We start from the raw sequence: 24,689 nt of genomic DNA, 5'->3' as shown, positions 1-24,689 counted from the left end.
TGTTGGTGAATTGCATAAAAGAGGCCATCACGCTCTTCATTCAAAGCATTTTGGGCGCGCAACTCATTAAGTACATCATCGATGGTGCTCTGGCGAGATGAGGAAGAAGGACCTGCAAAAGGGTTAGAAAGAGGTGTGTCGTGTGCAGGTGGAACAAAAGTGTGGCCCCCATCAGCAGCAACATTATCAGAATTGTTCGTGGGGGTTTCATCTTCAGGTGGAAAATACAAAAAATTATTGAAACCACGAACGTCAGTCCTTTCTGGGTTAGGAAAAACAAATTCACGGAAAACACTATTATTAATCATTAAATATAAATGTCCATCCTTTGCTTCCTTTACTAATTTCATGCTCTTTACCATATCAAAGTCAATTGAGCTTATAGGCAGTGAAGTAAGATTTCTGAGTCGGTGTTCTAATCCTATGGCTTTAGCAATTGTGGTGATCAATCCACCAAAAGTGATAGTTCCGCGTTGAGAAGTAACGATTGAGCGCATATGATTAAACATAAAGGGAACAGAATTAATTTTTATTTTCTTAACAAAAGCAAACAAATAATAAAGCTCTTTTGAATTTACTTTGTTAGAATTTGCCCGACCAAAAATAGTGCCAGCTAGTAACTGGCGAAAATATCGAACGGCCGGATTATGAATTGCCGAAGCGCGGTTACCCTCAAAGCTAGTAGTATTTTTACCGGTGAGAGCTTTCCACATATAAACAAAAGTTTTTGACCATAACTCATCATCAGTGACTTCACATACCACATGTGTGTGAGGAAAGTGTAAAAGATCAGCCATATCGTGGAAACTAAAAGCATAATCGTGATTAAACATTCTAAAATTTATAGTCCCACTAGTACTGTTTGAATCAGGGACAGTGGAAATTTTGAGTGAACTTAGGAATTCAAGTGTCAATTGAACATAAACTGGGTTAGCTTGTGATAGGAAATAATTGAGATGGAGAGAATCAAGCATAAAATTGACACTATCATACAAACCTAACATTTTTAAACAAGATTCATCACAATACCTGGTTGATACAATTTCTCTAGTGCTTAACTCTTGGTAAAGACTAGCTTGCTTTTCATTTCTGCCTTTCCTAAAGATGACTTCATAGTCTGGTTGAGCCATTATAATTGTATTTTTCTTTGTAAGCTTCGTGCAAGTGTGTACTTGTGAGGACTATATTGAACAAAAGTGTTGCAAAAAGAGATGATACTGGAGGGCCGGGTGAATTAATTAGGAGAAGTACTGAATGAAATGAAATTTAAGGAAAGCTTGGCATAAGGCATGGCGCCAGCCATATGTTGTGTGGCGCACGCCACATGCTTATTGGCATCTGTGTGTGGCGCCGGCCATATGTGTTACCTGACACAATTTTTGGTTTTGTCTTTATATTGGGTGGCTTATAGTGTGTTGTTGTGCATGTGACTCAAATAGTATTAAATTATATAGGGGAATGCATGGCGTGTAGCAGTGAAACAATGAAGGAATCTCTTTATAGCCTTGCAGGTCACATGAGTTTGCATGTTCATAATAATTATATTTTTGATCAAGATAAATTTTTTTAAAACATATAGGAATAAATAAATACCGGTTATTTTTACCAAGTTATCCAAAACAGTGTAAAGGAGATGATACTTTTGCAGAAAATTAAGTGTAGCTTGTTGACCATAGTAGTAGCAGCAAAGCAGTATTGTAAGAAAAAATTTAACTAAGTTGAAAAGTATATATATATAGATGAAACATGCAGAAAAAGGAAATCTAACATGAAAATACTTGCATAATTTATTAATACCAGAATAAAATAATTGTATCTAATTGAGAAATTTATGCAGGAAAATTAAATAGTTTGGATGCATAAAAAATAAAATACTGAAAGCGGGAAATAAATATTTTCTTTCGCGCAAATTTATTCAAAGAGGTGTTTCGGCGCGAAAGAAGAAAATAGACAGATGCTTGTCGTCAGCCACTTGGTTGTGGCGCAGCGGGAGGCAGTTGAATGGCGCGTATCTGGTTCGAGCATTGATCGAACTGTCCTATGACCAGGTCCATGAATCTATGGAAGTCTCCCTTTAGAGTAGCGAGATCTGCACGAAGAGTTTCAAGTTCATACTGAATGTCGGTGATGGCCGCTCCGTAGTTAGGTGGTGGCACTGAGGTAGAAGCAGCTGTTTGGGCAGGTGATGGAGGGGCAGGTGAATAAATGAAAAGTGGGGTGGGGGGTTTTGGGTCATTAATAATGTGGTAGTATGGTGGTGTCTCAGGGTCTGTTTCATCTTGTCCTTCCAAGTTGTAGAGCCAGTTCTTTTTATCGTGGACACTAGTTTTGTCATAATAAGGCAAGGTAAACTCATGAACAGGCTCAAGGTTAACCAACAGTTGGAAGGTATCAGGGCCAAGGTTTCCGATTAGGTGATTGTTAAAACAGAACTGAATACCCATAAGTTCTACTCCTACAGAGAGGGTGATCTGTGATAGTGGGGTATACAGGTCTAGGGCCCTAGCTATGATGGTGACAAAACCACCAGTACCTATGCGGCGAGTTTGGTCTTTGGTGAATTTGGCTAGGCTGTCAAGTAGGAAGGCTGCAGCATTAAGTGGTCGACCTTGGGATCCACAGAACATTATGAAAAGTTCTTCCCTACTGACGGTTGTGACGTTGGGGGGTTTTCCAAAAAAGGTGTGAGCAATAATCATGTGGAAATATCTTATTGCCGGGTTATGGATGGCTGTGCTTAGTCTTTCGTCAGGGGGTGAGTTAGGGTTGCTTGCTATGCTGCCCCAGTATTGTTGAAGCATGCTTTCCATATAGGTATCATCTTGTATCTCAGTGAAAGCATCTGGGCCACAAGCTACTCCTAAGTACTCGGCTATCTCTTGGGTTGTAAGATGGTAGGTTTTTCCAAACAGTCTGAAACTAACTAGGCCTCCATGTGTGGAATTTCCACGAGTCGGCTCATACCTAAATGCACTTAGGAATTCTAGAGTAAGATTACGGTAGGTGGGTGGGTTGGAGAAGATGAAGCGGTCCCAACCTAGCTGGTTGATTAAGAACCTTACACTCTCAGAGATACCTAAAGCAACTAAGGCGTGATTGTCTGGAAGAACATGGAACGATGTCACTCGGTGGGAAAGGTCTTCGTAACGCTGCTTCTGTGTGGCGCTTCTGAACTTAACTATCATTTTGTCCTCCATTTCGTTTTTTCTTTTTCTTTTTCTTAAAATTAATTCAGTATCTGCTATTTTCAGTAAGAGAAAACAATCATACAAGTTAGTGCTGATCAACAAAAAAATAAAAATAAAGCATATGAAAAATGGAAAATAAACATATGGGTTGCCTCCCATGCAGCGCTTCGTTTAATGTCGGTAGCTCGACAGTAATCCGGTCAACGTCTAGGTTTCAGGTGGGAGATCATCTAACTTTAAACTTGAGTAGTGATCTCCGTCATTGGGGAAATATTAGTGTTTTAAACGCTGTCCATTAACAATGAATGTTGCGTTTGATTTACTCTTGATTTCTACGGCCCCATTTTTAAAGACTTTAGTTATTTTAAACGGTCCTGACCATCTGGAACGAAGTTTTCCAGGAAATAGCCTTAGCCTAGAGTTGAAGAGGAGTACGAGTTCTCCTTCCTTGAATTCTTTCCTTAGTATGTGCCCGTCATGCCATTTTTTAGTTCTTTCTTTATAAATCTTGGCATTTTCGTAAGCATCTAGCCTAAGTTCATCTAGCTCGTTTAGTTCTAGCATTCTTTTTGCTCCGGCAGCCTGATAGTCCGTGTTAAGATTTTTAATTGCCCAATAGGCTCTATGTTCTAATTCTACCGGCAAATGGCAAGATTTTCCGTAGATGAGTTTAAATGGAGTTGTCCCTATGGGTGTCTTATAGGCGGTTCGATATGCCCAAAGTGCATCATCCAGTTTGGTGGCCCAATCCTTTCTAGAAGTGGATACGGTTTTTTCTAGGATTGTTTTGATTTCTCTATTAGAGATCTCTACTTGGCCACTTGTTTGTGGGTGATATGGGGTTGCAATTCTATGTCTCACTCCATATTTTTTTAATAAGTTTTCTAACTGTTTGGATATAAAGTGAGAGCCGCCGTCACTTATGACTAACCGGGGGACTCCAAAACTAGGGAAAATAATTTTCTTAAACAACTTAACGACTACTCGTGTATCATTAGTGGGAGAGGCGATTGCCTCTATCCATTTTGACACGTAATCTACTGCTACGAGTATGAACTTGTTACCTGATGAGGATGGAAAGGGTCCCATAAAATCTATACCCCAAACGTCGAAGATTTCTACTTCAAGGATGTTTGTGAGTGGCATTTCGTTTCTTCTTGAGATGTTTCCCGTACGCTGACATTGGTCGCATTTTGCAATAAACGCGTGAACATCTCTAAAAAGGTTAGGCCAATAGTGACCGGCTTGTAGGATTTTATAAGCGGTTTTAGAAGTGCTTGCATGCCCTCCATAAGGTGAGGCGTGACAATGGGTAATGACACTCTCCATTTCTTCTTCCGGGACGCATCGACGAAAAATTCCGTCGGCGCCTCTTTTAAATAAAAGGGGCTCGTCCCAATAAAATTGTTTAACATCATGGAAAAATTTCTTCTTTTGTTGATAAGATAATTCAGGTGGCATTATTCCGGCAGCTATGTAGTTAACATAATCAGCGTACCAGGGGGCTGTAGTTTGGACTAGAATGGTTTCTATTTTCTCATCGCGAGCTTTTTCTTTGTTGGAGGAAAAATCTAATTGGGCGATCAGTCTATCACAAGGGAAGTCATCGTTAATTGGGATATGTTCTTCCCTAATATCATCTATTCTAGACAGGTGGTCTGCTACCGTATTTTCTATGCCTTTCTTGTCTTTGATTTCTAGGTCGAACTCTTGTAGCAGCAGTATCCATCTTAGAAGTCTTGGTTTTGCATCTTTCTTACTCATAAGATATCGGATTGCTGCGTGATCGGTGTAAATGATGATTTTAGATCCTACCAAATATGAGCGGAATTTGTCGATTGCAAATACGACAGCTAAGAGTTCTTTTTCGGTGGTAGCATAGTTTAGTTGTGCCGCGTCTAAAGTTCTACTTGCATAGTAGATAGCGTGTAGCTTTTTATCCTTTCTTTGTCCTAGAACGGCTCCTACGGCGTAATCGCTGGCGTCACACATAATCTCGAATGGTTCACTCCAATCAGGAGGTTGCATTATAGGTGCGGAAATCAAGGCTTGCTTGAGGTGTTGGAATGCTTCCATACATTTGTCGTCGAAGATGAATTCGGCGTCTTTCATTAAAAGGCCTGTTAAGGGTTTAGTTATTTTAGAGAAGTCTTTTATGAATCTACGATAAAAACCTGCGTGTCCTAAAAAACTTCTTATGTCCCTAATGGTTTTTGGAGGTTGAAGGTTTTCTATTACTTCAATTTTAGCTTTGTCCACTTCTATTCCTCTATTAGAAACTATATGCCCTAAGACTAGTCCTTCACGAACCATGAAATGACATTTCTCCCAATTGAGTACTAGGTTGACTTTAACACATCTTTGTAATACCAATTCTAAATTAGCGAGACATCCTTCAAAACTTTCCCCATACACAGAAAAATCATCCATGAATACTTCCATGACATTGTTTATAAAATCTGCGAATATCGCAATCATACATCGTTGGAAGGTTGCAGGGGCGTTACATAATCCAAAAGGCATACGTCTATAGGCAAAGGTACCTACAGGGCATGTGAAGGTGGTCTTTTCTTGGTCGTCGGGGTGTATCGGGATTTGGAAAAATCCAGAGTATCCGTCTAAATAACAAAAATATGAGTGTTTAGCTAGACGCTCGAGCATTTGGTCAATGAACGGTAAAGGAAAATGATCTTTCCGAGTGGCTTTGTTTAATTTTCTATAGTCGATGCACATTCTATATCCTGATTCCACTCGCTTAGGTACAGATTCTCCCTTCTCGTTTTTGACAACTGTTAGTCCTCCCTTCTTTGGTACTACATGAACAGGGCTGACCCACTTGCTATCAGATATTTGATATATTATGCCTGCGTCTAAGAGTTTCAGCACTTCTTTCTTAACTACTTCGCTTAAGATAGGGTTTATCCTTCTTTGGTGTTCTCTCGAAGCCTTTGCATCTTCCTCTAATAAGATTCGGTGCATGCACACAGAGGGACTAATTCCCTTTAAGTCTGAGATGTTGTAACCTAAGGCAGAAGGATATTTTCTTAAGACATCTAATAATTTTTCTGTTTCTATCAGGTCTAGGTCAGCGTTCACTATGACTGGGCGACTCAGATTTTCGTCTAGATATTCGTACCTAAGGTTCTTGGGTAGCGGTTTGAGTTCTAGCGAAGATTGTTTAGGCTCCGGCGTGAGATTGGGTTCGAATGGAGGTTCCTCTCTCAAGTTATCTTCTACACTAAGTTTTAGTGAAGCTTGGCCTTCATCTATAGGAGGTTCTAGAATTTCTATTTCTTGAGGTAGTTCTTTCTCTATTTCCTTAACACACTCATCAATTATGTCTATGGCATAGCAAGTGTCTTCGACAGCTGGTGTTTGCATGAATTTAGAAAGAATAAATTCAATTTTCTCTTCGCCTACTTCTAGTGTAAGTTTTCCTCGCTTAACGTCTATTATTGCTCCTGCAGTGGCTAGGAATGGTCTTCCTAAAAGGATTGGAATACATGAATCTTCCGTAATGTCCATTACTACAAAGTCGGTAGGGATATAGAGTTGGCCGATTTTTACTGGAATATTTTCTAGGATACCTACAGGGTATTTAACTGAACGGTCTGCTAGTTGAAGAGACATCCTAGTAGGTTTTAGATCACTCAATTTTAACTTTTTGCTGATTGAGAGGGGCATGAGACTAACACTTGCTCCTAAGTCGCATAGTGCCTTATCTATTACGTAGTTGCCTATTACGCAGGGAATTGAAAAACTTCCTGGGTCCTTAAGTTTAGGTGGCATTTTGTTTTGGAATATGGCACTGCATTCTTCGGTAAGTGCGACTGTACTATCCTCATCTAATTTCCTCTTGTTTGATAGAATTTCTTTAAGAAATTTTGAGTATGTTGGCATTTGCGTTATTGCTTCTGAGAAAGGTATGGTTATGTTTAGTTGCTTCAGGAGTTCTACAAATTTCTTAAAATGTCCTTCAGTTTTAGTCTTAGCTAATCTTTGAGGAAAAGGGATAGGTGTTTTGTAAACAGGTGGTGCAGCAGGTGTAAGCTTTTTGGTTGTCCCCTCCTTATCTCCTAATTGGGGATTTTCGGATTCTCTCTCAGGCTCTTTTGATGGTTCACTACTCTCGGCTCCCTTGTTGGTTATCTTAGCGCTTTCTGAGTTTTTTACTCCAGAATCAGGTGGTCCTTGCAACTCCTTTCCACTTCTTGTGATTATAGCATGTATGGCATTCGCATGCCCTTTTGGGTTAGGCTCGGGTTGTCCTGGAAATGTGCCGGCTGGGGCGGCAATAGTTGCTTGTTGTTGTGCCACCTGGGAAATCTGTGTTTCTAGCATTTTGTTATGGGTGGCTAGGGCATCTACCTTAGTTGCTAATTGTTTTACCAATTCATTAGTGTGAATGTTTTGGTTCAAGAATTTTTCCATCATGATATCGAAGTTAGACTTCCTTGGTGGATAAGGTGCGGCTGGTTGTGCTCCTTGCTTTTGGTAACCTGGAGGTGCTTGAGTAGGATTGAGTGTATTATTGTTCCTATAAGATAAGTTAGGATGGTTCTTATAGCCAGGATTATAGTTATTGGACAGAGCGGCATAATGCACTTGGTCGAGTCCGGCTAATATAGAACAATCAGATGGTACGTGACCAGGGATTCCACATACTTCGCAATTTGGTTGGATTGCAGCTACGGTGGATGTGGTTGGCAGGGTTAAACTCTCCAACTTTTGAGTAAGGGCTTCTACTTTGGCGTTGACATGGTCTATGCCACTTACTTCGTATATACCGCCTTTTGTTTGGAATTTCTCTATAGCAGCGCGTTCGCTTCCCCATTGATAATGGTTTTGGGCCATGTTTTCTATAAGCTGGGTGGCTTCTTGGTATGGTTTATCCATCAGTGCTCCACCGGCGGCTGCATCTATGGTTAGTCTTGTGTTATAAAGCAGGCCATTATAGAAGGTATGGATTATGAGCCATTGTTCTAGACCTTGGTGTGGACAGAGTCTCATCATGTCCTTGTATCTTTCCCATGCTTCGAAAAGTGATTCTCCTTCTTTTTGCCTAAATCCGTTGATTTGGGCCCTTAGCATAGCTGTCTTACTTGGCGGGAAATATCTGGCCAAGAATTGTTTCTTCAATTCGTTCCATGTAGTGATGGAGTTCGAAGGTAGAGCTTGGAGCCAAGCTCTAGCTCTGTCTCTTAAAGAGAACGGGAAAAGACGGAGTTGTATTGCTTCGGGTTCGACACCATTGGCTTTGATCGTGTCTGCGTACTGCACAAACACTGATAAATGGAGGTTAGGATCCTCCGTAGGGGAACCAGAGAACTGGTTTTGTTGCACGATTTGCAACAGAGCGGGTTTCAACTCGAAGTTTCTTGCTTCGATGTTAGGGGGCGCGATGCTCGAGTGCGGTTTCTTCTTCGGAAGGAACGGCGTAGTCCCTAAGAGGACGTGCGTTGTTAGCCATGGGTAAGAGGTTTTGAAGTTCGCGGATTCGACGTTTAAAATGAATAAAACGTTCTATTTCGGGTATAGGTTGTTGTAATGGTTCCTCGGAGTTACGAGTATTGGGCATACAACCTAAGAAAAGGGTTGCCTTAATCGTCACAAATTAAAAACTAATTAGCGAAAATTGACTAAATTAGTCCCCGGCAACGGCGCCAAAAACTTGGTGAGATAACTCTGCAAGTGCACAGGTATATCGTGTAGTTATAAAAGATTATCGATCCCACAGGGACTATTTGTAATATTTCGCTTATGTTTTTAATATATCGTAAGGTTAAGGCTAGATATTAATTAAAGAAGGCGTTTTAGATAATTAATTAAACTGTATTAAATAAAATATTATTAAACTAACTGGAATGTGAATAAAACTGCTTCAATGGATTCGGTAATTAAACTGCGTTTTGAAATAATGATACTTTTTAATAAACTGAAATTGATTAAAAGATACGCGTCTCACACTCTCGCACTATTGAGTAATATCGTATAGATATAAAATAAATGTTTCACTTTCGCTCTCGCACTTACTTATAAAAATACTTTTTGAAAATCAATTCAATTTAATTAAAAAGATCTAGTTTTCTCAAAACAACATTAGTTTAAAAATATAGTCTCACGCGGTCGCGCTATTGAACTGATACTATATAATATAAGTGAATGCTTCACTCTCGTTCTCACATCTATTTATAAAATACTTTTTGAAAACTAATATAGTTTAATTAATTTTAAAGAGCTGTCGCGGTGTTTAAAATTAATGTTCAGTTTTTACTATCCGGTACAAATCTCACACTGTCGTGCTATTAATTTATACCTTAGTTAATTTTCACTCTCGTGCAAAATCTTTAATTTAATTATTAAAAACTGAACAGAAAACTAGATTGAAAAAAAAAACTTAAGTCACAGATTAATTACCAAATCTAGATTAGCTTCCTAATTCACATCCAGTTAAATAGATTTAGCTGCGCATGATTTTATTTGACAAGATACTGATTAAATAATTCTTAGTTAAACGAAACATTTAAACAGAGTAACAGTAAATCAAACAGAGCATACGAATATCAAACTGGAATATAACAAAATTAAACTTGAATTGGTAATTATATCAAAGCATAAATCTGAATATTCAAACTGAATAAAATAAAAGTACTGTTATTAAAACTTACAAATACTAGTGAAACTAGTACAGGTACACCGGAACAAAGGAAATCAAAGACTGATTGACACTGGAACTGGAAGTGTAAGCAGCAACACCACACCTTTTTGCTCCGTAAACTAAAACACTTAACAACTAAAATTTTAAACTGAATTTTTCTCTTAAGTCTGCGTAGAATAATGTCCCTAAAACACTGACTAGTGTTCTCTATTTATAGCCTTCATGAAATAGAAATATCTCCTTCTAAATCGTTGTTCCGTTATAAGAAACGTGCATATCTTAGTTGCTTCCACCGAAATCTGAGGAGCACCGAAATCTGAGGAGCAGTTGAGTTGAGGATAAAGCCGTGTGAAACGTGTCCGTGAAAGTAGGAAGGAAGCACTACGTGGCGGGTGCCATAAGCACATGGCGGGCGCCATGTGTACAAAGCCTGTGGCGGGTGCCACAAGGCACATGGCCGGCGCCATGGCTTATAGGTGTGGCGAGTGCCACAAGCATGGCCAACGCCATGTGTTGTTGTGTGGACCACATGTGCCTGGCACATGCCAAGTGCTTGTGGGCTAGCCTTGTTCGTCCAATTTCTTTTGGGCCTCTCTTCCATCTGATCCAATGTCTTTTTGATCCACTTTGACATTAATTTTGTGATTTTTTTTATTTCGAGAAGTTCCGGAAATACCTGTAATACACAATAAAAAATGATAATAATACTACTAAAATGCAAAGAAAATAATAAAATATTAAACTAATATTATAAAATAAATACTATATTTTTCAGTGTTATCAATATGATAATTCCGATAATGTAAGGTATATGAAAAAAGTTGAGTAACATTAAACGATAGTTCAACAATAATTTTGGATAAATATTCATACAAAGAAAATTATGTTATATTGCGGAAGACTTTCTTATAGACCACATTCGAATTCTTAGTCGTATCTTCACCGTTATCATCGATGATCAATATTTTTAATCCTTTTCAAGAAGTAACTCTTGAAATTGCAACATACAACTGACCATGTGAAAACACTGACGACGAAATATATATTCCAACATGCTTTAAAGATTGTCCCTGACTCTTATTAATAGTCATCGTAAAAGAAATCATTATAGGAAATTGTCTCCGTTGAAATTGAAAAGGAATTCTCACGTAAGATGGTGTTAGAGAAAATCTAGGTATGAAAACCTGATCACCAATATTACTTCCTGAAATAATTTTTCCTTCAAGAGCACGTTTTCCCAATCTCATAATAATAAGTCTTGTTCCATTGCATAATCCTAATTTTTTATTCAAATTTCTTAATAGCATAACTGGAACTCCAACTTTAAGTCTCAACTTGAGATTTGGAAGTCCCGACGTAGAAATCATGTTAAAAAATTCGGGAGTATGAACATCATCCACTGTTTGACCGTCTACATTTTGTGTGAGTGGAGTATCATAACTCAAATATGTTTTTTCTTCACCAGGAATTAAATCCAGCATATAATCATTTATTGTGTCGACTATTGAATTTTTAGGAGCTAGTATAGCTCTATTTTGGAAATACGTTATATCGTTCATGTTTTGTAAAAGTTGGGCATATATGCTTTCAACGATAGAAGCAAGAGGATCACCTGAATTTGGAATCAGTAAATCTGATGGAATGTCAAGTTCTAAATCATCGTCGTTGTCATCTTCAATTTCTCCATCGCCAACACCCAAAACTCATTCAGAAAACAATCTTCTTTGTTCAACGTATGCACTCGAAGCACCACCTGTAACGCCCCAAAAATTAGGATTCATTTTATTTAATTATTTAGTTATTGTGGTGTTGATTTTCTTGTTGTGGTGTTGATTGACGATGTTTATGTGGTGTTGATTGACGATGTTTATTTAATTATTTTGTGGCGAATCATTAAATAATTGATAGATAAAAATAATGACGTTGCTAATTAGAAAATAAAATAAAAAGGTGTTGGAAGCATAGAGGGGGTGTAGATAGGAAAATGGTAGAGAAAGGGACAAAGAAGAAGAAACATAATTTTAATTCTCATTAAAACATTTTAATAATAATAATGTCATATTTTAATAATAATAATAATGTAGTTGTCTATGGACATAAGTGGATAGAAGAAGGAAAATTTCAGTAGGATGATCCAATAACAAAAACAAACACACAGAAAAATAGTGCAAGGATAGGAGAAGAGAGAAAGCTCGTGGGAGAGTGAAGAGAAGAAAGGGAAGGAAGAGTTTAACCTCAATATAGGGAATTCACTGCACTCCAAGTAAGGGAGCTTTATACTCTTGAAAACTCTGAATTCAATAGGCATACTTTGTATTGATTATGTATGTGCTTAAGTTGTTGTTCTTATACTTTCTCCTACCATTATGTGATGTTGTTGTTGTTTCAATACTTATTCTTAATTTCGATTTCATAATTTGTTATGATAATGTTTTTATGCTTTTGTTGTTGCTGCAATTCGTGTTTCGATGTTGAGTAAAATAAAACCATGGATTGGTGTTGTTCTTGAGAAATTCAAATAATGGGGTTTTTGGGATTTTGATGATAATTCTAAAGAAACGGTTTCATAACGTGTTGAGCATCAAATACGATTCTAAGGCAATTCTAGGTAGGATTTTTCTAGGTCGAAAGAATGTCAAAACCGAAGCATTTGAACAACCATCAATGGTGTTTGTTTAAAAAATTCGTGTGAAGCTTTTGTTATGTAAAACATTCGATTCGAGTGTCTTTTCTAAAAATAAATATCGGGTATATTCCTAGAATTCAATGACGATCAAAACGGTATAAAGAATGTCAATTTTCGTTGAAAAATGAGAGAGAACGAGTCGGGTCGAGGAACCGGGTCGAGAGACCCGTTTTGCAATGAAACGGGTGAAGGAGATGAACAGTAGCGGGTTGGCTTCGCCCACTTGCGATTCAGGCGTGTGGGGGCGCGTGAATGGTCTCGGGTGATCATTGTTTTTAAAATTGTTTTACCGAAAAATAGTAAATAATTTTCTTGAAATGTTGGTACCTATTTTGTAATTTTTGGACACTCGTAGCTATTTTTAATTAATTATTTGGAGTAAAAAGGTGATTAAAAATATTACAATTTCGTGAAAATTTATTAAAATTTTATGCACAGTATGTTGAATAATTTGGAACGGTTTGGGATACCTCACTCTCCCTGGTTCTATTCAATGAATATTTTTCACAAATTTCGCTACTTAAATTAAATTAAAAATGGAACGGGGCATGTTAGGGACTGTTTGGATGTTATCTTGCTGTCCAGCAAGGTTAATTGGCTGAGTCGAAACTTTAGAGAGATAGGAATTGAGTTGTAGGCCGGTGTGTTGTTGTTGTTGCCTAAGGACGTTGTTTATTGATGTTGCTATAATGATGATGAAGTTGTCTATTGAAGTTGTTAAATGATGTTGCCTATTGAAGTTGCTTATTATAACATGACATGCATTCATTCATGTGTCCAATGACGTTGCCTATTGAAGTTGTATAATTGACGTTGAAAATGATGTTTCTTAATGACGTTGAAAATGATATTGCTTAATGAAGTTGAAAATAATGACGTTGATCCTCTATGATGTAAAACTAGAAATGACGTTGCAATTAGTACCACATGCATGTAGCGAGTCTAGGCGTATTGCATGCATTTTAATTATATTTCTTTATTTAAATGTTGTTGTTATTTATCTTTATTTAATTAACGATTGATGATTGTGGTTGACTGATGAATGTGCGTGGCCATCCGCTTAGGTGGTCTTGTTGTTGTTTATGATGTTGTTAGTTATTGAGTTGTTTTAATTCAGTTACTTTCTTGATGTATTTTGACTCACCTTTACATTTCCCCTTCTGGCTTGGCCCTACGGTGTGCAACCGTAGATTTTCAGGTAGGAGACGAATCATAGATGGTGTGTTCGGATAACTGTTGCTTTGCTATTTATTTGGAGTCGCTCTGTTAGGATGTTGTTGGGAAAAACTTTTATTTAATTATGTTGTTAAATTTTTATAACAATTGAGCTATGTCACTTGATTCAGTATTTTCAATTCGGACTTTGAAACTTTATTATTTTTGTATTTTCCGTTTCATGATTTTTAATTATTTGAGGAATTAGTTAATTGAAGTAAGTGTGACATCCTTATTAAATAAATGAAATTAACTTTTTCGAAAATAAAATAAAGGGGTAAATTAAGGGTGTTACACCACCGATAAGCCTCATGTTTTTACTAAATGTTAAAACTTCACAAAACTTCCAAAGAACCGAAGAATTAATAGTAGCATGAACAACTTCTGACCTTGTACCTTTGGGTATTACTGGTAGAATTTGTCTAAAATCTCCACCAAAAACAACAACTTTTCCACCGAAGGGAATGCGTTTATTTTTTCATCAACAAACTTGAGAATATCTTTTAAAGTTCGATCAACAGCTTCGAAACAGTGTTTGTGCATCATTAGTGTTTCATCCCATATAATAAGCTTTGTTTTTTGTATTAATAGCGTCAAAAGGCTTTTAGGAACTATGATACGTGTTGAAAACCCATCAACATTTAGAGGAATACAAAACCTTGAATGTGTTGTTCTTCCGTCAGGTATAAGCAATGCAGCGATCCCACTTGAGGCAACTGTTAAAACTATCTCACCTTTTGAGCGTAATGCGGATGACATGACCCTCCAGATAAATGTCTTCCCTGTACCGCCATAACCATAAATAAAAAACACACCAGGTTTGTTTTTGTTAACTCTTGTCATGATTGTGTCATATACTTTACGTTGCTCTGAAGTCATAGTTGACATCAATCTAACATGTTCCTCAGCTAATGATTGTCTGTTATAATTCAATTCGTCGTGTATTAAATTATTTTGTATATCAGGAACTAATGATGTGTCTGCTCTAGGCATTGAAGGATAATCTTTTAAACTCTTCCCACAACTACGTAACATCATCTCAATATCTGCTAGTGCATATTGTATCAATTCATCATCGGTTAATATTAAATTTGCAATGTTAAAATCAAAATAATGAATGTGATTAGTGACATGACTATGGTTGTGTTTGGTTGTATTGCAAAAAAAATTGATTTAGCAGAATTGAATTTGATAATAACTTTACAAATCACACGTGATAATAACTTTCCAAATCTCACATGATAATTATTCTCTAAATTTATGATCCGGTAGAAAAAAAATCATTGATCAGGAAATACATAAAAATATTTCGTGATGAATAATATAGTCAACAATAATTTTGATATGATATACTTTTAAAATTGATGGTGCTTATCAATTATTACACATAATTTTAATCACAATTGGTATCCTTGCTAATATGAGTGACTTCAGTCTATGCTGCCATGCTTAGATGTTATGTTACCAACTTTGCCAGCTGATCGACTAGCCATCACTTCGGATCTTGGCTTACATTTCTTCAAATTGACAAATATTAATCGAGAGCTAAGAGAGTATAATCTCTTTAGAGAATGGATATGGTTTGAACACCTCTTCAAATTGTTCTTTGGGGGCATGGGCATGGCAGTGTTATGAGTAGCACTCATAAACATGCCATTAATAAGATCAAACCTTCTACAGCTTTTGTCTTTAAATTCATGGACCAGCCACTTTGTGTTGGCGTCACATGAAAGTGTGCGTTTCTAATGAAGATTGACGAATAATTTGCTTTGGTTGGGAAAATATATTGAAGACTGAATCTGGTGGCCGATGCTACCAAAGGCATAATGAGTAGTTGATATGGGCCATTGGTTACGCCACAAAAACTTAAATAAGAGACCAATGATTTTTATAAGAGCTTGTTTGTCCCCTTATTTGGCTACGAGAATTCAAAAGCTAGTATCTTTCTTTACATAAAAAATTAAAAGAGTAAGCAATTTGATCATTCTAAACACACTCCTCCTTTAATTTAGACTTTCATTCTTCAAAGCAAAGCTTTTTTTTTTTTGTTTTTTTTTTTTTTGAGGTTACAAAGCAAAGCTACAATACTAGCGATCCCACCATTTATTGGTCTTTAGTACAAAATATAGCCATAGGAATACTTGTCTCCAATGCGGGCCTCTCCCTTCCAACTTTTTTTTTCTTTTGGTTTTTAATTGCTTCATTTATTTGGAACTCTGTGTCTTGGTTTTTAAATACTCATTAATTGTTTGGGGTTGGCATTGCAGAATACTACTCATTAATAATTCTCATTGTTAATTTTTCAACTGTACGGAAGAAATTCTAAAAACATACTTACTGTAGTACACACTTTGTATTCTGAGACACTTGGTGTTTGTGACACAATATTACATTAATTTCAGACATAGCCAACATCATAATTACACAACCACCATGCAATATTAATTACTTGTTAAAGTTTGGTTTAGATGGCATCCACACAGTTCCCATTATATAAACCTTAGTTAGCTCCTATAAACTTCAAACCAAAATACTAAGCTTAAAAACACACTCTAACTCCAATATAAGCCACTGTGAAGATCAATATTAAGAAGCTCCATGAAATTTAAAACAGAAACATCCCTCTCTAATCATTCACCTTCAAAGAGGAGTCCCTCGGGGGACTCCTTCTCATTTCCGAGCACCCCAAATCAAGAGGATTCCGACTTTGAGTTCGGGTCTCTAACTCCTAACTCACCCTCCTGCACTACATCACCGGCCGACCAAATTTTCTTTAACGGACGCCTCCAACCACATTCATTCCCTCTCAACCATGTTACCACTAGCCGAACCAGCAGCAAGGACTCATTGCTTTCGTCCCGAAGCAACAGCACCAACAGCAGCTGCAGCAGTGCTAGGACAAGCTCTAGTGATAGCTCCGAACGAAAACTTTTCCACAACAGATCAAAGCTTTCTTCTAGATCTGTTTCTCGTCCTGTTCAACAGTCACATGGATGTTCCCAAAGGCGGCAATATATAACCCCTGTGCCTGTGGCTTTGAACCGTGATGCTTCCAAGAGAAGAAAACAAAAACGGGCGAAAAGGGAGGCGAAGAAGAAGATGAAGAAGAGGGTGTCGTTGAGGTTTGTGCGGAGAATTTTAGGGTGGTTTTTCATTGCTTGTAGACAATGCCATGCCATGGAACCATCCAAAGCACAAAATAAAGGGATAAATAATTCTTGTATTACCGATGCTTAATTAATTTGTGCGTGTGGTTAGTTACCACAATGAATTGTTTGTTTATTTTGTTGTGGTGCAAAACAAATAAAAATTGATTTGCTATGATGCAATGTTATCCAAGGTAGAAACTTTGTTGATCTTTACACCCTCCTACACTGATGATCTCTCGAATGAGATGGAAACGCCCAAGTCAAGTATATCTTTGGATCTCACCAGTGAGATCATGCGACATCCTCATAAACATATTCATTCTACCCATTCTATTAAATAGATAAGCCCATGTTTAATTTTCGAGATTGAAAATTGTTTTTTAGGCCCCCTTATATGCTTGCAGGCCCCCCAAAAACCCAAAAATGCCCTTGATTTTGATACCAGTTTGTTTTGGATTATACAATCCGAAATCAACTTTTATTCGGAACATATAGTCCGAAATTGGTTGAAACAGAGATAATACATATATATGCAATGAAATATAACGGCTTGTAAGTGTTCAGAGCCACATTCCAAGCAATCCTAGTGCATATTGGACACAAATGAACCATGACTAAATGTCCTTCTCCAACAGACAAAACAAGTTACCCGAAGTTCCTAAAATTGGTTTCATTTTTGCTTCCTGAAATTCCAAAGCTTCCAATTATACTTCATGAAATTGGTTTAATTGTTATGGTGTCTAGAACAAGAACAACAACAACAACAACAACAACAACAACTTCTCCTTCCTCTTGTCATCCTCATCTTCAGTACCGTTAAAACCAAAACCAGATTGAAATTGAGTTTCTTGTTGTTGTTATTGTTAGGTCTTGATTTCCATTGAAGAGACCTTCTGAAGCATTTCTTGTTGTTGTTGTTGTTGGATCTCAGCACTTTCACGGCGGCGATAGAATGCTCGAAACTTTAACATCAACATTAATCAAGCTAGAGAAATCATGAAAATGGGAAGAGCTCGATGCCAAAGCAAATTTTCCGAAACTAAGCGAATTCGGATCTAAACTACCGAAACTAAGCTAATTCGGATTGTAACTTTCGAAACTAAGCGAATTAGTCTCCGAAGCATGATAAGCGGTGCCATGATTCTTCCAACCCCTTGTTCATGCCATGGATGATGAGTTCACTGATGTTGACCAATTATTCAACCGCTCTGCCACAAGAAAAGGGATTGGGATAAATATTTTGGATATCAAATTTGATTTCTATCAATGGAAGAAACCTTGAATCTTGCATGGTTGAGTGATTAAGATGATGATGGAAGAAACTATGAGATGAATTGAAGATTGTGTGAAGATTATGATGGTTGAGATTGGGTGAAGATGATGATGGAAGAAATTATGCACTGTTGGTCGTAGTGGTGGGTTCGGAACATAACATCCGAATGGTGTGTTGGTTTGGTTCGGTTCTAAAATCCGAACAGTGGTTTAAGGTTAAAAATGGAAAGTTGGGGGGCTTAAGAGAAAACTGGAGGGGCTTAAAGAGAAATTTTCGAGATTGATAAAGTGTTCAATAAGCCCATGTTTCTAAATTGCAGATGGATTGCGGCGGGAAACAATTTTACAGTTACGAAAATTGCTTTTTTCCCCATTGTTTCCTCCAAGGCCCCCCAAAGTGACCATTTTGACCCTATAAATGCATTTGGATTCTAGAATCCAAAATTTGTTTGTTATGGTCCATATAATCCGAAATCAGTTTAAACAAGCAATTGGCTGGTTATGCCTGCCTTGTACGTGATGTTTTGCCCAGGAAAACCTAGGTTTGGACTGTACAATCCGAACGTCCTTATTTTTAACGGTTTTGGAGTATGGAAGCCGAAACTTGTTTGATATGGACCATACAATCCGAAACCAGTTTAAACAAGCCATTGGCTGGCTATGCCTGGTTTGCCCAGGAAAACTTGATTTTGGACTATACAATCTGAAATGCTTTGATTTTTAAAATTTTGCATCATTTCGGATTCTACCAACCGGAAACGCTCATATTCGGTGTGTAGGATCCGAATAGAGTCTATATAGCCTATATTTCAGAAGTTGCACTTTCATAACCACTTGGACACTTAATTGGGAGCTATCAGAGACTTGAAAGCAACGTTTATTCACTCAAAGAGGGGCGCAATACTCAATCGGAGTCATACAAGAGGTAATAAGCACTTTAAACCGTTAATTTTTTCAATTTGCATGGTTTTATGATCGCAGTCGCGTTTGGCTCTTACAATCCGAACCCATTTCGGATCCCACATGCCAAACTGGACAACTTTTTAAAATTTTGAAATTTATTGTGATAGGTAGGGTTTGTGATGGTCGAACCTCCGTTTGAAATGAAACCGAACATCGATGAACCCGACATTGCACAACCTAATGTAGTTGAACCCGCAAATATTTTGGTTAACACTGCCAATTATTTTTTTAAGTGTGAAAAGTATAAGGTTCGAGATGAGATGATCGAATGGTGCAAAAAAGAGGCAATAAAAGCTGGATTTACTATGCTGCTTAATGGCTACAAGAAAAAGAAGTAACTACTTGACAATAATAGTTGCATAATAGTTGCATAATTTGGGACTACAACAAAAAGCTTGTTGCTTAATGGCTACAAGAAAAAGAAGTAACTACAAGAAAAAGCTTTATGGCTACTAGTTAAGGTGAAGTGAGAGGTGAAGGAAAATCGTGTTTAAAACAGAGTGTAAAACGCAGCGGAATTTTAAATTTTTTCCTTCAATGGATCCTTGCGAATGGTCATGATCAGGGTTAAACGTTATACCTTTCGATGAACTGAAACAGCAAACTCTTTGCTTCTATTCGTTGATCACAAGCACCACACGACGGCAGCACCTCTAGCTAGTCCACACGAACAGGTCTTCAACTTTCAGTGCTAGCTGCTACAAGATGAAGGCTTAGGAAGTGCGGTTAGGGTTTCAGAGCTTTAAGGTTTCTCTGAAAAACGAATTGTGAAAAAGCAAGCACTCACTGAACTACACAAGCTTCTTATTTATAGAGTTTCTTGTGTGGTCAGTTGGGCCAAACGGTGTTTGGTCTTCTTAAGCCCAAAACCGTTTTTCACTAATCGCACCCTCAAAATAAGTCTTACTTATTTCTTCCATATCGACTGTCCTTATGTGTGTGACCCTGTAGGTTCTTATAACGTTGACAATAATATTATTCTTAATATTATAAACAGTGAGCGGTATCTAGCAACACATCACTGCTACCCAAGTCACAAGAATGTCACGTGATCTGACAAACCTTTCCGTGATAAAACTCATGTGTATAATTACCCTTTTACCCTTATGTCTATATTGAACACAAGGCATAGTACGTCACCCTTGTTAAGTTCAATATTGGGCCCATAGACATATCTCCTGTTATGTAGGAGGGATAAATTCCATCTAGGTCACTCATGTCCCTTAGCATGATTCGTGGAATACCCATCAACCAACTTTATAGTCATCCTGTTACGGATAACTTTGAATGGCGACAAAGTACTACACACCTACATCTAGGGAACATAGTGGTTTCAGGTCGAAGGGTGGAATACACCACTTATCACTATGAGAATATCCTATGACATTTCATAACATACTATGTAGTATTCTCATGGTGGGTCAATCCGATATAAATATTACTCTTAATATTTATATCTATGTGAAGACTTGATAACTCTTTATCTATGATCCGTGAGATGTGATCATCAGTCTACCAACATAATAGTCTCTATGTTTTGATGTTATCCCAATTCACATTAAAGCTCGACTACGGATGTTTTAAGAATAGTGTTATTATGTGTAATGGACTCTCACGATTAAGTCACACTTAACGTTCCATTCAATGAACTTACTATTCTAGGGACTCTATTATTATTTAACACATAAACATAATAAAGAAAAGCCTTTATTTAATAAGTAAATTATCCAATACAAGTATCATGCAATTATAAATAATTGGCCTCTAGGGCTTACACCAACAATCTCCCACTAGCACTAGAGCCAATCAGGCATACTCCTAATACCTATGCCCCTAGTGTGGCCCTCATGCTTCAGCTGAGCAAGAGGCTTTGTAAGTGGATTAGCAGCATTGTCAAGTGTTGGTACTCTGCATATTTTCACATCTCCTCTATCAATTATTTCTCGAATAAGATGATAGCGCCTGAGTATGTGTTTGGACTTTTGGTGAGATCTAGGTTCCTTAGCTTGTGCGATTGCACCATTGTTGTCACAAAATAATTCAATGGGATCCACAATGCTAGGGAATATGCCAAGTTCAGTAATGAACTTCTTTATCCAAACAGCTTCCTTTGCTGCATTTGATGCAGCGATGTACTCAGCTTCGGTTGTAGAATCAGCAACTGTATCTTGCTTTGAACTCTTCCAGCTCACAGCGCCACCATTTATGCAAAACACATAGCCTGATTGCGACCTAAAGTCATCCCTATCTGTTTGGAAGCTAGCATCAGTGTAACCAATTACATTTAGCTCTTCTTGGCCTCCATATATTAGGAATGAGTCTTTAGTCCTCCTTAAGTATTTAAGGATGTTCTTAACAGCCACCCAATGAGCCTCACCAGGATCAGACTGATAACGGCTTGTTACGCTTAAGGCATATGAAACATCTGGTCGAGTACATATCATGGCATACATGATAGATCCTATAGCCGATGCATAAGGGATCTTACTCATGTGGTCCCTTTCTTCCTTAGATGAAGGAGACTGTGTCTTTGAAAGACATAGGCCATGTTGCATAGGAATGAATCCTTTCTTGGAATCATGCATATTAAAGCGTCTTAACACTTTATCTATGTATGTACTCTGGCTTAGGTCAAGCAGTTTTTGTGATCTATCTCTATAGATTCTTATTCCTAATATATAGGCTGCTTCACCCAGATCTTTCATAGAAAAGCAATTCCCTAACCAAGTTTTAATTTGTTGCAAGGTAGGGATGTCGTTTCCTATTAGTAATATGTCATCTACATATAATACTAGGAATGCGACTATGCTCCCACTAACCTTCTTGTAAACACAAGGCTCATCTTCATTTTGAATGAATCCGTACTGTTTTACAGTTTCATCAAAACGAAGATTCCAACTTCTGGAAGCTTGCTTCAATCCGTAGATTGATCGCTGTAATTTGCATATCTTTTTGGCTTCTCCTGGAATGCAAAAGCCTTCAGGTTGTGTCATATACACATCCTCAAGGAGACTCCCATTAAGGAAGGCAGATTTTACATCCATCTGCCAGATTTCATAATCATAGTATGCAGCGATGGCAAGTAAGATCCGAATGGATTTGATCATCGCAACTGGTGAAAATGTTTCATCATAGTCTACCCCATGAATTTGTTTGAAACCTTTAGCAACCAATCGCGCTTTGTAGGTCTGTACCTTTCCATCCATGTCAGTCTTCTTCTTGAAGACCCACTTGCATCCTATGGGTTTAATCCCATCAGGAGCTTCCACCAAGTTCCAAACTTGATTTGTGTACATGGAATCCATTTCAGATTTCATGGCTTCAAGCCACTTCTCAGATTCAGGGCCAGTAATGGCCTCTTGGTAAGTCACAGGCTCATCTTGATCCATGAGTAATACATCACCTTGTTCCGATATGAGATATCCTTGTTCCGATATGAGATATCCATATCTTTCAGGTTCTTGACGTATCCTGTTGGACCTACGTGGTTCTTGTGTTATATGAGCAGGATTCTCTGTCACAACATCTTGTGCATCCCGCTCTTGTTCCTCCATTGGTGTGTCATTACTTTGTGGATCGTGAATTTCTTCAAGATCTACTTTCCTCCCACTGATTCCTTTGGAAACAAAGTCCTTTTCTAGGAATACTCCTGTTCGAGCGACAAACACTTTGCCCTCAGAAGGATTGTAGAAGTGATATCCTTTTGTCTCTTTTGGATATCCCACAAAGAAGCACTTGTCAGATTTAGGTTCAAGTTTAGTAGAAATTTGACGTTTTACATAAACTTCGCAACTCCAAATCTTTAAGTAAGACATATGTGGTTTCTTGCCACTCCACATCTCATATGGTGTCTTTTCAACCGTTTTAGAAGGAACACGGTTAAGTGTATAAGCTGCTGTTAATAGGGCGTGTCCCCAAAAGGAGTTTGGAAGATCAGCGTGACTCATCATAGACCGCACCATGTCCAACAAGGTTCGGTTTCTTCTCTCAGACACACCATTCCATTGTGGTGTTCCAGGAGGAGTGAGTTGGGATAAGATCCCACACTCTTTTAGATGGTCATCAAACTCTAGGCTTAAATACTCACCTCCTCGATCTGATCGAAGGATTTTGATTTTCTTTCCTAGTTGGTTTTGTACTTCATTTTTAAATTCTTTGAACTTTTCAAAGGATTCGGATTTATGCTTCATTAGATACACATATACATATCTAATGTAGTCATCAGTAAATGTGATGAAGTATTGAAAACCTCCTCTAGCATGTGTGTTCAATGGTCCACATACATCAGTATGTATGAGAGCCAAGAGATCACTTGCCCTTTCACCTTTACCAGTGAATGGGGTCTTTGTCATTTTTCCCAATAAGCAAGATCTGCATGTTTCAAAAGATTCATAATCAAATGAATCCAAGAGCCCATCTTTATGGAGCTTGGAAATGCGTTTCTCATTTATATGGCCTAAACGACAGTGCCAAAGGTATGTAGGATTTAACTCATTAGGTTTAATCCTTTTTGTATCAATGTTATATATTGGCATTTCAAGATCAAGAATATATAATCCATTACTCATTTGTGTTGTGGCATAAAAGATATCATTTAAATAAATGGAGCAACAATTGTTCTTTATTATAAATGAAAAGCCAAGTTTATCCAAACAAGAAACAGAAATAATATTCCTGCTAATGGCAGGTACATAAAAACAGTTCTCTAACTGTATTATTAAACCAGAAGGTAAAGTCAAATTAAAAACTCCTACAGCTAATGCGGCAACTCTTGCTCCATTTCCCACTCGTAGGTCGACTTCACCTTTAGCCAATCCTCTACTCCTTTGCAGCCCCTGCACATTAGTACAAATGTGAGAACCACATCCGGTATCTAATACCCATGTAGAAGAAGTAGATAAATTAATTTCAATAACAAAGATACCTGCTGAATTGGAGCTCTCTACTCCATTCTTTTTATCTTCCAGGTATTTTGGGCAGTTCCTCTTCCAATGTCCAGTCTTGTTACAGTGGAAGCACCTACCCTCCTTTGCAACTCCCCCAGTGGGCTTCAAAGCTTTAGGGGTAGGTTTGGGTTTGGCAACTTCCTTGCCCTTCCCTTTGCCTCCCTTCCCTTTGTTGCCCTTCCCTTTGTTTCCATTGCCAATCATAAGAACATGGTTGGACTTCCCTTTTGTTTTCATGTTCTGCTCAGCTTGCCTCAACATGCCTAGCAGTTGTGGCAGAGTCTTCTCCATGTCCGACATGGTGAAGTTCAGAACAAACTGATTAAAACTCTCCGGCAACGATTGCAGGATCAGATCAGTTGCAAGCTCATTTCCAAGTGGAAATCCCAATTTTTCTAAGTTCCCCACGTACCCAATCATCTTGAGCACATGTGGACTTACTAGAGATCCCTCAGATAGCTTGGCTGAAAACAGGGCTTTGGAAACCTCAAACCTCTCAATCCTGGCTTGCTCTTGGTAGAGCGTCTTCAAGTGTTCGATCATATCGAACGCATTCATGTCCTCATGTTGCTTCTGAAGCTCAGAGGTCATGGTAGCCAGCATGAGGCACTT

General features: G+C 37.9%; 1 protein-coding gene, 1 long non-coding RNA gene and 1 other non-coding gene across 3 annotated transcripts; all 3 read left to right on the top strand.

Annotated features, from left to right (window-relative positions):
* Positions 1–8,172: 8,172 nt before the first annotated feature.
* LOC123900186 lies at positions 8,173–8,279 on the top strand. Its single transcript, XR_006805837.1, has one exon. It is a non-coding gene; the product is annotated as a small nucleolar RNA R71 (small nucleolar RNA).
* Positions 8,280–11,948: 3,669 nt separating this feature from the next.
* Positions 11,949–13,906, top strand: LOC123895303. The gene is made up of 2 exons (XR_006804186.1): positions 11,949–12,109; positions 13,723–13,906. It is a non-coding gene; the product is annotated as an uncharacterized LOC123895303 (long non-coding RNA).
* A 2,388-nt stretch (positions 13,907–16,294) lies between these two features.
* On the top strand, positions 16,295–17,087 carry LOC123895302. The gene has a single exon (XM_045945558.1). The coding sequence runs from the start codon at positions 16,346–16,348 to the stop codon at positions 16,982–16,984; it is 639 nt and encodes a 212-aa protein (XP_045801514.1). The 5' UTR covers positions 16,295–16,345; the 3' UTR covers positions 16,985–17,087.
* Positions 17,088–24,689: the final 7,602 nt, after the last annotated feature.

Source organism: Trifolium pratense, linkage group LG7, assembly GCF_020283565.1.
Source record: "Trifolium pratense cultivar HEN17-A07 linkage group LG7, ARS_RC_1.1, whole genome shotgun sequence".
Taxonomy (NCBI): Eukaryota; Viridiplantae; Streptophyta; class Magnoliopsida; order Fabales; family Fabaceae; genus Trifolium; species Trifolium pratense.
This window is presented reverse-complemented; position numbering and strand designations above follow the sequence as displayed.